This window comes from Ambystoma mexicanum, chromosome 5p (assembly GCF_040938575.1).
Source record: "Ambystoma mexicanum isolate Mex_15411 chromosome 5p, UKY_AmexF1_1, whole genome shotgun sequence".
NCBI classification, from domain to species: domain Eukaryota; kingdom Metazoa; phylum Chordata; class Amphibia; order Caudata; family Ambystomatidae; genus Ambystoma; species Ambystoma mexicanum.
The window spans coordinates 992,718,222-992,732,287 of record NC_090930.1 but is presented as its reverse complement, the minus strand read 5'-3'; the positions used below and the strand labels follow the sequence as shown (position 1 = coordinate 992,732,287).

Genomic DNA, 14,066 nt, shown 5'->3' with positions numbered 1-14,066 from the left:
CATATGTCGTAACAAAATGTGCCTTTAGCCACTTGATTTAGAAGTAATATGTATGTCCTCAACTCTGGTCCTTTCACTGAAGGCCTGCTAATAACAAGTACAAAAAAGGTAGCAGGCGCCCCTCTCTCAAAAGAACAAGGCATGATAACCTGTTCAGTGGTTATTAACCACATTGAGAGTTCCCAGCCATTGCTTTTTGCTCACTGTACCTTCACAGATGTGAAGGTACATACAAGTATTGGCAAAACCAACAGCTTTGACTTGTGTATAGGTATTAGACATTTACCAGGCACTGATCACATGCCCAAGTACGAACGCCATTTGCCAGCTGTTGCCATTTTATGGCCGGTATTACCATTATGGCAGTGCCTGGCACATGCCTGCCCTGTGCGCATACAAAAGCCAAAACGATTGCCTTTGCTAGTTATTTTTTATATGTGTAGTCAATGAGGACACACATCCTCTACACATGCAACAAAAGACAAGAACATATGACAAGTTGAACGTGTCACATGCAAAATGTTATTGTACACTTTAGCACTGACAGAAAAAACAACACAAAAATATAGTTTAACATAACTTAAAATTGTGCCACCAATTGCAGTTTCAGTAAACCAGCCCGTGGCCCTTTGGACTGGCTATCTCATTTCGTTTATAATGATAGGCCAACAGCTATGCTTATTTGTGCTGTCAATCTTTTACATAGGCCTAGCATCCCACTCTTTTATTACCACTCTGTTTGTCGCTGAGGAGGTCACATCTCCATTAAGATCATAACGGTTTCATGTGATTTTGCCGACGGTAATTACTTCAAAGAAATTTACTTCGACGGAATCACCTCGAAAAACCTCTTCGATTTTATTTTTTATTTAGGGCGCCCCCCTTTCCCACCTAATCACCCTTCCCCTACACTAGTACCCCTACACCAAGCCCCTCCCCACCGCTTTTAAACCTTAACCCACAACCCGCTATATAAGTCAAAGTTTTTTGAAGTAATTACTGTCGGAATAACCATGGGATACCATCATAACATACAGGCAAGTGAAAAGTCGTATGTGTGACAGTCTTGTATTACTAAGCTAGCAACAGTATATTGCTGCATCGATTTCCAAATTAAATTGTGCGGCAATAAAAAGGAAATACTGCGTGTACATTTTGCAGTATTTATGCTTATGTAAAATAGTTATAGGTAGCTACTATACTTACAGAATTCCATTTCCAATGTCCTTATTAAAAACAATCTCTCACAGAGGGATTTTGTCATGTAGATGATGCATGGGTTTCTGGGTCAATGGTGCTGGATGGACAGACTATCAAACATTGACAGGCATTCGACGATTACATTAAGTATGATATATGCCAGATGGCTTGCATACTATATTTTGAACCTTTTTTAGCAGTAGTAAAGAATGTTACTGTACATTTAAAAAGGACACATTTTGAGCTATTTAATTTTTCAGTTTGGGCTATTGCGTCCGGTCGACTCTCATAAACCAAAACTATTGCATTAGTGTACAGATAGGGAGGACTGGCATATGAGGAGGAACACACCCTGTAGGTGTTGTTTATTTGCTCAACCATTGCATGCCCATTGCCATGCTAATCCCTATGGACAGTCCCACCGAGTTCTTGCCACTCCCCACCCAAAACACCACCTCATGGGAACGTTTTGAGCTTGCTTTATTCGATCCTTACCATCAAACTTTGCACTCAAAGTGCCTGCCAGTGTTTTTCAAAGCAGTCTTCTGAGCATTAACAACTTGGAGTTGTAAGCCTGCTACTGGTGTAATAAAAATGTCTTAAATGTCTGCCGTCAGCCACTCGGTTTATAAGCACTCTACATGTCCTTCACTGAAGTCCTGTTAAAATTAAGCATTGGCAAAGCCAACGCTTTTCGCTTCTGTATAAGTATTAGGCATTTGCCAGGCACTGCTGTTAGATGCCCAGGTACCCACACCATTTTGCACCTGCTCCTATCAATGGCCAGTTAATACCACTGCGGCTGTGTCTGGCAAGTGCCTTTCCTATGCATACTCTTGGCATTGCCACTGCTTGTTGCAGATTGCTATAGCCTGGATGGTCTAAAAAGGTTAACTCTCTAAAGCACAAGTGCCATGCTTCTGCCATTGACGATGAATGCCCCAAGAGGAAAACAACATGATCAGCCACCATGACTGAAACGCACATGCTTCATTACACTACTTTTATTGTATTGAAAAATGCTTTCAAGAAGTACATATACAAAATGTATGTTTGGCTTGTCCATGACAATCAGTGGGTAATGATAGTGAGATTGGCACAGCCAATAAGAAAGGAATCTTGATTGTATAGCTCCAATGATGATAATAGTTCTCCCTGCATGAAGAAGAAAGAATCACATTAAACATAAGCTAACATTATTCAATAAGCACATTGACGTATACATATTCTCTGCTGATCCCTGTAAGCTAGAATTCCTATCTGATTTCATTTTCCAAATGACACTTGTCTTTTCACTAAACTATGTGTTTACTTAGGCGTCAGTGTGGCATTAATACACAAGTGTTTCAAGGTGCGATGAGGCAAGGGAGGAGAAACAGATGGAAGACAGAGATCCTACTAGGCCAGGTGACATTGAGATCGTGCAAGTTCAGGGGAGGATGGGGGAAGGGAAAAGTGTGAGGGGAAAGGGGAGGGGGCAGTGCAGTACATAGGATAACAGTAAAAATAAATACTAAAGACAATAAATAAAAGTGTGGTAGAAGGGTAAGTGCAGACTTCAGGAGTCAAGTGCAAGTAGGGACTGTAGGGATACAGAAACAGTCCCTGAGTGCAAGGGTTGCCAGGGGGGCAGTGCAGGTGCGCAACTGTCAGGGGAGGGGACCTGGGTCAGAGATCAGAGGGTAGCCAGGTGACCAGTGCAGTTTCAGATTCAGCCAGGAGATCAGCAGGGGAGAGGAGGAGAGAAAGCAGAAGCAAAGAGGAAGGTCTTGAGGTGCTTCCGGAACCGGAGACAGTTCTCAAGTTTCAGAGAGGCAGGGAGGCTGTTCCAGAGGGAGGCCCCCGTAGAAGAAAGAGATCTTCCACCAACTCGTTGCTAGGTGAAGCGACTGACCCTGAGGGAGTTGAAGGCGGATGAACGAAGAGCTCGAGAAGGAAGATACTTAGGCAGAGAGAGTTGAAGGTATCGAGGTCCCAGGTCCCAGAAGGCCTTGTGGACAATGCAAAGGGTTTTCAACTTAATCCTCACCACCACTGGGAGTCAGTGCAGAGATTTCAGTTCTGGAGAGATACGATACCTGGTCTTGAGGCCAAGGACAAGTCTTGCAGTCCTGTTTTGGATGAGTTGCAGGGGGTAGAGAGTAGAGGCAGGTAGAATTAGGAAGAGGCTGTTGCAGTAATCCAGCCTATAGAGAACCAGAGCTCTGGAGACAGTGAGATTCTGGGGGAAGGAGAGGAAAGGAAGAATACCTCTGAGGAGGTGCAGCTGGTAGTGTGACTTCTTAGAGACATCAGCGATGTGAGGAGAAAAGGAAAGAGTGGAGTCAAAGATGACCCCAAGGTTTTTAGCCTCACAGGTGGGAGCAGGAAGAGGGCCAAAAGAGGCCGGCCAGAGAGGGACAGGAAAGGAGGGAGCAGGTGTGCCGATGAGGAGAATTTTAGTCTTACTAGCATTAAGGCAGAGATCTTTGGTGGCACACCACTCATGGATGGCGGACATACAGTCAGAGATGAGAGAAGAGGAAGAAGTGGCGGAAGGGAGCCTGATAATGAATTGGGTGTCATCCGCATAGCACTGAAAGTTGGGGCAGAGAGCGGCGATGCGGTGGACAAGAAGTGCCAGGTATTGGTTAAACAGCCAGGGAGATAGGTTAGACCCCTGGGGAACACCACAGCTAGAGATAGAGATAGATGAGAGGAAGGACCTAAGTTGGACCTGGGAGGGTCGATCACTGAGGAAGGAGGTCAGCCAGGTCAGGGCCTGATCGGTGATACCCAGGTTATCATGGAGACGGTTGAGCAGGATGGCATGGTTGACCGTGTTGAAGGCAGAAGAGAGATCAAGTAAGATGAGTACACAGTGGGTGTTGGAATTGAGGTTGGAGTCCAGGTCATCACGATGTTCAGGGGAGCAGTTCCGTGCTTCCAGCAGTTCTGAAGCCAGACCGATGGTCATGGAGACAACCTACAGATTCAGTGTGAAGATTAAGCTGGCAGATGGCCAGCTTTTCCAGGAGTTTGCCCAGGAAGGGAGTGATGGAGATTAGACGATAGTTTGCTGGGCAAGAAGGGTTGTCAGAGGGTTTCTTGAGAAGAGGATGCACAAGGGAGTGCTTTAGAGGGGAGGGGAAGACCCCAGTGGTAAAGGAGTGGTTGCAAAAATCAGCCTGAGCCGGAGCCGGAGGGTGTTTATATGGTCCTTGCTGGTTCTGGAGGAACAGGGGTTGAACCTGTTTTGACAAGACTTTCATAGATCGGACTTGTCTAGAGACCTCGTAAGAGGAGAACAGGGGAAAGGCAGAGAAGGAGGGCACAGAGGCGGCCGGAGAAGGGCCAGAGAAAGAACAGGGAGTAGAGGGAGGAGGGGGAGAGGAAGAGAGAGAGGACAGGATGTCCTGAGTTTTAGAGATGAAATGAGAAGCCAGGGCTGTGCAGAGAGCCTGTGAGGGGACAGGAGAGGTAGAGACTGCAGCAGGATTGGCCAGCTCCCTGCAGATTTTATAGAGTTCGTCAGAGTTGTTAGATGCCGCAGGGATGCGGGCTTGGATGTGGGCTCGCTTCTTGGTGTGGACAGAGAGCGATATTGCCTTTGGAGCAGACGGCAGGCCAGTTTGTCAGAGGATGTACCGGAAACAAGCCATTTCCTCTCAGCCATCCGGCACTTGCGTTTAAGGGTGACAAGGTCTGAGTCGTACCAAGAGTTGCACTTGGCTTTGGGCTTCAAGCGGATCCTCATGACAGGGGTAAGAACATCGATAGTATAGGATATAGCAGAGTGGAGCATAGGGCTGTGTCAGGGTGTGAGTCAGCCAAGGGAAGTGGAGGGGGTGAGAAAGTGGTGGTGAAAGCCTCAACTGACACATGCTTCATGGGTCTGATAACCGAGAAGGTAGGTGGCAGTGCTGGAGTTGGCTTGGCCTGAGGGGTAGAGAGGGTGAGATGCGAAGAAAGGAGAAAGTGATCACTCCAGGAGAGAGGAGTGGTGAGATGGATTGAAAGGGGAAGGTCAGAAGAGATCAGAACACCCAGAGTGTGCCCTGCAGAGTGAGTTGGGCCAGAGGGGAGAATAGAGGAGGAGGAGAGTGTTGCAGAGGTCACTAAAGAGTCCAGTGGAAGGACAGGATGCATCCAGGTGGATGTTGAAGTCTCCAAGAAGGAGGAGTTGAGTGGTCCAGGCCAGGAGGGAGGAGGAGAGGTCCGCCCACTCAGAGAGGAAGGATGAAATCTGACCAGGTGTCCGATCGAGGGTAGCCACAGTAAGGGAATGGCCAGAAGATAGGGAGAGCCTACAGACAAGGCATTCGAAAGAGGAATAGGCCTGCGTGGGAATGACAGAGGCAGGAATCCACTCAGGGAAGATCAGGCCTACACCCCCTCCAGAATGGTATGATCTGGGCGCTGAGAGGATCTTGTAGCCATCAGAGAGGAGAGTGTCCAAGCTTGTGGCAGAGCTGGCCATGAACCATGTCTCGGTGAGACCGAGGACATCGAGGTCAAGTTCCTCCAGGAGGCGGCAGATGTCAGAGGACTGTTTGACAGCTGAGTGGGAGTTTAGGGTGCCAATATGGAGAAGGTTGCTGTCCTTGAAAGACTTCCGGGGAGGGATACAGATCAGAGGTACGCCCTGCGGAGGTGTAGAAGCAGCCCGAGGGGTGGGGGAGAAGAGGAAGGAAGAGAGGGCAAGGTAGCCAAGGAGGAGACAGCAAGGGGAGGTGAGGGGGCCATGGAGGGGAGAGAGGGGACAGCAGGAGAAGAAAGGAAACTGATGAGGCACGGGAAACGTCTATCAAAGGGAGAAGGTTGGGTTGAGGGCCTTGGACCAAGATGGTACCATTCAAGTAAACATTAATGAGGACATTAGAGGAGTGGGAGGAGGCCAGGAGGGCCTCCCACCGAGAGCCACAATTAATGGGAGAGGAAGAGAAGGAGGAGAGCACAGAGACCATATGTAGAGTCCATAGGTCTGGCGAAGGAACGACAAAGAGGATGTCAGTAAAAGTTTGCTGGAGGAGGCACTGGTATAGGTGTCAGCGATAGGGAGGTCTGGGTTGGAGACCAGGATGTCCTTTTTAAACTTCTTCCTGCCAGATTTGGTGAGGAGAGCAGGATAGTCAATAGAGAAGCAGTTAGAAAAGATAGGAGAGACAGAGAACACCATAGAGTAGGTAGGGCGGGGGAAGAAGAGGAAGGGGGTGGGAAGGGGTAGGGGAGTACACTAGGGAAGGACACAGGGCAGGGTGCAAGCAGACGAGACAAGTTGACAATTGGACAGGAACAGGCGCTTAGATAATGGTAGAAAGGTTCGCAGTATGAGTGCTTTGCAAGCAGGCCCGGTTCCAGCAGGGGGCCAGGCCCCCCCAGAGCCAGCCTCTGGCCCCCCCTAGAAAGGAGGCCATGTCAGTGATGTTTATGACCACCAGGTAGCCGAGGGAGTGGGGGGGGGTGGATGTCACTCTTAACCAGGGGTGCACAACATGGGGCCCAAGTGCGGCCCAGCATGTTGATTTTCCCACAAGCAGCTACAGCCATCCTCTATTAGGAAAGTCTTTTTTTGACTTGCCAATGGGAAATGCTGACCCTCTATTGGTGGACTGCATTTACTACGTCGCTCTTGCGAGTCACGTAGTGCATGGGCTATACCAACCGAGGGCCAGCACTGTGGCTGGCATGGTGTGGAATGTTGCCGGAAGGCATTTCAGCCTTGCCACGCCAGCTGCAGCGCAAGCACATCCACAGTGCTGGTAAGTGGGGGCGCTCTCATGTTCTTTATCGGTGTTTGTGTGCTGGGACGTTTGGGGTGTGTGCAGGGGAGTATCCAGCATTGCAACAGTGTGTCGGGTGAAGCGCAAAAAAAGTCCTGCTACTTTCCCCCCCAAATGCAGTGTGCCCAATTCCATACATACAGCCTCATTCACGCAGCTTCCCCTCCCATTAACTTTTTTTTGGTAACATTAGTGGCAGATGGCATTTTAACACCTACACTTGCATATGGATTGCACCAACAGAAGGGGCCTCACAGAAAAGGACTTTGCAAGGAGCATCATCAGTTTTTAGTACTTGCAGGTACAATGGAAGTGACTTTAGAAAAGGTTGCCATAAGTAAGCCAAGTGGCACATAACTTTGTGGTGCAAAATGCCTAAATTGCACTATTATATAACAACTCTATAGTCATTAGGATTTGTTTTTCTTAATGACATTATAACAGCATGATATGCTAACATAAACTATGAAGTGAATCACTGCAGATAAGGCACAGTGCGATTACATGATTTGCCCAGGATCACACACTTTGGTTCGTAGTGAAACCGGGATGCAGACAGAGTCATTTGTTGATGCCAATTCTATTTAGCTCACTGTCTTTGTGAAAGGCTCTTGCACTGATGCAATCCACTGGTCACTCTGTTGTTTGGGGCTGTGTGGGCATAGTGTTTGGTTGGGGGTGGTGGCCATGGGGCATAGTGTGGGGGTGCAGGTCATGGGACACAGTTTTTAGTTGTGGGATTGTGGCCATGGGGTATAGTGTTTGGTTGGAGGGTCGGGGCCATTGGTCATAGAGTTTGGTTGGGGGTGGGGGCCATTGGGCATAGTGTTTGGTTGGGGTAGGGGGCATGGGGCATAGTGTTTGGTTGGAGGTGGGACCAATGTGGCAAAGTTTGGTTGGAGTGGTGGTGGCCATGGGGCATAGTGTGGGGGTGCAGGCCATGGGGCACAGTTTTTAATTGTGGGATTGTGGCCATGGGGCATAGTGTTTGTTTGGGGGTGGGGGCCATGGGGCATAGTGTTTGGTTGGGGGTGGTAGCCATGGGGCATAGTGTTTGGTTGTGGGTGGTGGCCATGGGGCATAGTGTGGGGGTGCGGGTCATGGGACACAGTTTTTAGTTGTGGGATTGTGGCCATGGGGCATAGTGTTTGGTTGGGGGTCATGGGGCATAGAGTGTGTTTGGGGGGTGGTTGCCATGGGGCATAGTGTCTGGTTGGAGGGTGGGAGTCATGGGGCATAGTGTTTGGTTGGGGGTGGGGGCCATGTAGCAGAGTTTGGTTGGAGGGGTGGTGGCCATGGGGCATAGTGTGGGGGTGCGGGCCATTGGGCACAGTTTTTAGTTGTGGGATTGTGGCCATGAGGCATAGTGTTCAGTTGGTGGTGGGGGCCATGGGGTATAGTGTCTGGTTGGGGGGTGGGAGCCATGGGGCATAGTGTTTAGTTGGGGGCCATGTGGCAGAGTTTGGTTCAGGGGTGGTGGCCATGGGCATAGTGTGGGGGTGCGGGCCATTAGGCATAGTTTTTAGTTGTGGGATTGTGGCCATGAGGCATAGTGTTCAGTTGGTGGTGGGGGCCATGGGGTATAGTGTCTGGTTGGGGGGTGGGAGCCATGGGGCATAGTGTTTAGTTGGGGGCCATGTGGCAGAGTTTGGTTCAGGGGTGGTGGCCATGGGCATAGTGTGGGGGTGCGGGCCATTAGGCATAGTTTTTAGTTGTGGGATTATGGCCATGGGGCTTAGTGTTTCGTTGTGGGTGGGAGCCATGGGGCATAGTGTTTGGTTGGGGGGTGGTGGCCATGGGGCATAGTGTCTGGTTGCGGTGTGGGGGCCATTGGGCATAGTGTTTGGTTGGAAGGTGGGGGCCATGGGGCATAGTGTCACATGCAAGAGTGAACCCAATCATAAAGCTAAATTAGGCACAGTTAAGAGATGTACCTCCTTTGCCTTTTGTGGAAGCCTGACACAACGAAGGCCATACTCCCAAGAGTATGACCAACTCAAACAGCAAAGTATAGCAGTCCAAATAGCAGTCCAAAATAATGAGCTTGTGCCTTGCAAATCTAAAGCGTCATAATGCGTGAAATTTTTGAGCACAGTGTTTTTCCTCTGGAATGATTTATCTACTTTGTCTACTATTGCCAATATATCCTTATGAAAGAAATGAATTATAAAAATGGAAAATCTGTAGTACAAAATGTACGTTTGAAATACACAAAGACCGGCACACCTAAAAATGTATTTTTTCCATGTGTTTAATAATAATTGAGGGTTGAAGAACACTCCTGCCACTCCTTCACCTGCCGCTCCTCCCGCATTTAGTTTTCGGCCCACTATAGGCAGCATGTAGGATACATTCGGCCCTCTGGCATAATCAGTTGGACACCCCTGCTCTAAACATTCAGCAGCAACCTCAGAGACATCATTCTGAGAGGCTGAATTGCAGGAGGCCTGGCCAGGATTTGTTTTCTTACCCTAGACAATGATTTATGCCCCACAGCCATGAAAGTACAAACGACCAGGGAGATGGAGGGCCATTCACACCTCTAAGTTAGGTAGCACACTTATTCAAGCGGGCTGCCTACAACCATTTTCTGAAACCTAAAATCACAATTTTGGTTCCGTAATTTAAAGTATGTTTTTTTTGTGGGAATATAGGGGTTTTTCACATCATGCTTAATAAAATGGTTAACTAGATCAAACAATAAATGACAGGTAAAGTTGCTTTAACACAGATCTCTGCAGAAGGTGCTTCAACTGACAGGGGGGCCTTACAAATTACATTCAAAGTATATATTCTGCTACATTAACTACTTGAATATAAGTGAAAAGATAAGGTTGGTAGTAACAAAAATGTAATTCTGGAGGGGAGTGTAGTAAAATCAAAAAGTGATAGATGCAAATCAATGTTTGAATTAAACATTATCACTACCGTTGCTCTGCGCAACATTCCATGCCATCATTCTGTAGTATGTCTGTGCAATTTGAGAAGGGGACAAGCCATTAGCAAATGACCTTTGGTGTTGCCACCGAAAGGTGCAGTTCAATCTCAATTGCTAGGTAGTGTTGCATCTGCACTGGAACACAAGCAACCACATGAATGTTTAGGCCCTGTGGTTTAGCAGTTTTGGAAGGGCGTCTGACATTAGTGACAGGGCCAAGGCTGATATGTAAACAATGCAATGGAAGGCTGGCCAGAGCAATGACGGTGGTTCTAATTGATTCAGAGACATTTTACCTATTAGGTACAAACAGAACTCACGCTGTGGAACACAGGTTCAATGGCAATAAACTGTCAGGAGAAACACCCATTCTATGGGCGTGTCTGGTCATTTACCCACATAATGACTAGCCATGGCAATGTTAATGCCTCACCACCAAAACATAACCTTTGCAGAGCTCTTTGAGCAAGCTCTATCACAAAGTAACAACAAACGTGTTACTGTACAGGGCCTGCCAGTGCTATATCTAAGCATTCTTTTGAGTGTTTAATTACTTAATTGCCTCTGTAAATGATCTCCTGTTATAGTAAAATTCTCTTAACGTGTGTCTTCAGCAAGTTGATTTTATAAGCAATATATTTGTCAATGCCTCTGACTTGCACTGAAGTCCTGTCTTAAACAAGCAATCACAAAGCCAGCAGTTTTGCCTTGCTTGTAGGTATTAGCAGACGTTTGCCAGGCAGTGCCATCATATGCCCAGTTACTGGCAGCATTTTCCAGCTGTTCCCATTTTATAGCCAGGTGGTACCCTTATGGCAGTACCAGGCAAATGCCTATCCATGCCTAATCAAAAGCCCAAGCTGTTGGCTAGGCCAATGCATGTTGCCTTGAGTTAGTCTCTCTAAGTGAACGTGTATATGCCTAGATGTGGGTGTCTTGCTTGCTATGCCTAGGGAATCAAGCTGCACCTCACTGAGCTGGTCCAACAAGGCCCTACCTGAAAATGATAAGGCTAGGTTGGCAAGTATTGACCAATTTCAGATCTTCTCACGCATACTTACCAGTGGGGCTCTGACCTAAAAAGAATGTATCTTTGTTTGGAAGCCTAGTCTACTCTGCCAGAACGTTTCATGATTCAAACTGATAAGTACTGACTTGATAACCTCATTCTGTTTGAGTAAATCTACAGAGTAATGTTACAGACAAAGAATAAAAAGTGTACATCTTTTATACCTAAAAAGCAGTTTTTAAATATTTTCTAAAGAGTGCAATCAGAGGTGGATTTATCATTTGGACAAGGGACAAATGCCAATGCCAACCCCCCCGCCGCCCTGCTCTACTCTCTCCCCTCGAATAAGAACAGCAGGGCTAAACAGGCCCTACCAGTGAGATCTTATCTTTTTAACGTGTCTCATAGGCAGATTATTTACAACAGGAAGTGATTAGAGATGGGAAAATGTAAAAAGATAGTGACCATTGCTGTGGCACTTTAAAAAAAGTTATATAGGATTTTAAGAAGGTATTTAAGTGTGATTGTTGGGTGATTAGTAATTAAGGTGATACAGAACAAGCTGTGTGAAACAATAACTTTTTTCATGCATTTCATTTCACTTTGTGTCTGTATGAGATTGGTTCTCATTAATTGCTATGCTGGAGCTTGTAGGCTTCCGTTCAGGATGGGGAAAATAAAGCTACAGTCATAGGGGATAATTTTCCAGGTCAAGTGGTGTGGAAGAAGTGGCGCTAAATGCATTTAGCTCCATTTTTTATGAGCTGCAGGATTTTGTATGATTTGACAGGCGAAGTTGGAGAGCAGATCGGATTTAACAAGGTCCCCCTGCCAAAACCGATTGATGTTCCACCAGCATTTATTTTTATGTTGGCGGAAAACCAATGGATTCCTATGACGTTTACACCTGGTATAAGTGGGCAGAGTCCAAAGGGATCCGATGTGGATGGCTCCCACAATCGTTAATTGGGGAAGTGATTTACACTTTCCAGAAACGTAGTGGTAAAGTAAGGAGCAAAGGCAATTTTTGCCTGTGTTTTACTCTTTACTTTTCCAGTACTTGGTGGAAACAATTAAAATTAATGAATGTGCAAACAGGAGAATAACGCTCTGTGCAATATAGGATTCAAAACAAAATGCCTCCCTTAATCTTTTCATCAACATGTTTCTACAATGATGAATACATTGTGAGGTTGGTTTATCATTAGACTTGTGCATTTCTAAAGTAATCTGTATAACATTTAGTATTATTTTAGGTATACAAAGCCAAACTTCAACACATATTTGTACCAACTTGAGCTCGGAAGATGTGTGATCAAGTATCTAAATTTCAGGCTAGACTCAAATTATGGCTTTACCACTTGATCAAAGTGTGTGATCCTTGGCATATTTTTAATTTCACTATGCCTTACCTGTTAAAATTAGGTGCCCCTAGAAGTGATTCAGTTCGCATTATGAGCTATTCCAAAAAGCCTCACTCATGGTTTAATAGATGGACAGCAAAGGCATTAGGACACACACACGCACATCTAACTTTGAAAATGTCTGGGCCACATTTATTGAACAAAATTGTGTCATTCAATAGGAAATCAAAGGAAACACATCAAACAAAGAGTCATCATGGACAATTGCATTTATAACCAGTGTGTAAACAGTATGTACCAGACAATGATGTACAGGGTCACCCCCCACCAGGAGCGATACCAGGAGGCCTACCACCCCCTTGCACTCTCAACTCAATTAAATAACATTTTGCGTTTAAAATGTAATTTTGGACATGAACCATTGATAGGCGACATTCAGAATGGGAATACTGTAGTGTTTCAGTTAGAAAGGAGGGGCGGTGGAGGTTGTGGAATGGGTGGGTGAAGGGAGGATTGTATATACATGTGTATGTTATTGGAGGATATGTAGTTGTGCTCAAAATATTCTTAAGATCAAAAGACTACCTGTGTTGATTGGACATGGTATGTTCTGTTCTTGAAATTAAAAGAAGTTTGAAAAAAAATGTAATTTTGTAGGAAACAAAATCTCCTATTCCTTGCTTCAGTCTTCTGGGGGGGCTCTATCTTTCACAACAAGATGGAGGGAGCACAAGCATCTACTCCGGGGCATGCTGGGAGTAGCCACAGTTCTCAGGAAGGTATTGTTGGGCAGACACCATCTGAGATGGTACAAAGACTGGGGGCCTCACTGCTCAGCCCTCTCAGAGGAGGAAGAGGAGGCATCACCCTCAATTCTCCGAAGCCAGGCAAGCAAAGGCATGCTGGGTGCTGGTGTGAATAGGTGGGAGGGGAGGTAACTGGGAACGGTGGTTAGGGCAGCTAAGGGAAGGTGACTGGATGGTGAACGGTGAAGGAGGATCAGATATAACAAAAAGGGGAGAGCAGATGGGAAGGGAAGATAGGTAGATTGATGTTGCAACACTATTTACCTTGCTTCTCTTTTGCTATGTACTGTTTTTTAGAGAGGGGTGCAAACATATGTTTGCAGATCTGGGAAGAAATGTTTTGCTGGATCACGGATCTAGGAAATCTGGATCAACGCCAGCAATTTGTTTAGGGTACTCCTAGACCCACACCCAATGGAATGTGGGCCCCCCTGATCACAACCCTGGCCCACCCAGATGAAAATTCCTGGAGCCGGGCCTGTTTGCAAGGAGGGAAAGCTAAGAATGGCACTACTTTCACGATGCAGTTTTAAAAACAGGAGAAAACCACACCTAAGTTTGCAAGTCCTGTATAAGGGGAAAAGCCCAGGGTTTCACAATTGAGTACTTTCATAATGCAATTTTAAATACTTTCAAAATGAAATTTTAAAACAGGAGAAAACCACACCTAAGTTTGAGAGTCCTGAAAGTGGGGAGAAAGCCTAGGTTTCAAAATGCAATTTTAAATACTTTCACAATGCAATTTTAAAACAGGAGAAAAACACACCTAAGTTTGAGAGTCCTGAAGTGGGGAAAAAGCCTAGGTTTCACAATGCAATTTTAACTAATTTCACAATGCAATTTTAAATACTTTCACAATGCAATTTTAAAACAGGAGAAAAAAACACACCTAAGTTTGAGAGTCCTAAAGTGGGGAAAAAGCCTACATTTCACAATGCAATTTTAACTAATTTCACAATGCAATTTTAAATACTTTCACAATGCAAT

At 46.1% G+C, this 14,066-nt stretch overlaps 1 protein-coding gene across 2 annotated transcripts in view; it reads right to left on the bottom strand.

Annotated features, from left to right (window-relative positions):
* Window positions 1-2,188: 2,188 nt before the first annotated feature.
* The window catches only part of LY86 (lymphocyte antigen 86), a 402,958-nt gene continuing 391,080 nt past the window's right edge, over window positions 2,189-14,066 (bottom strand). For both annotated transcript variants that reach the window (XM_069613465.1, XM_069613464.1), the window contains exon 5: window positions 2,189-2,355. In XM_069613465.1, coding sequence (XP_069469566.1) covers window positions 2,272-2,355 — 84 coding nt within the window. In that variant the 3' untranslated portion in view covers window positions 2,189-2,271. The remainder of the gene's footprint in view (window positions 2,356-14,066) is intronic.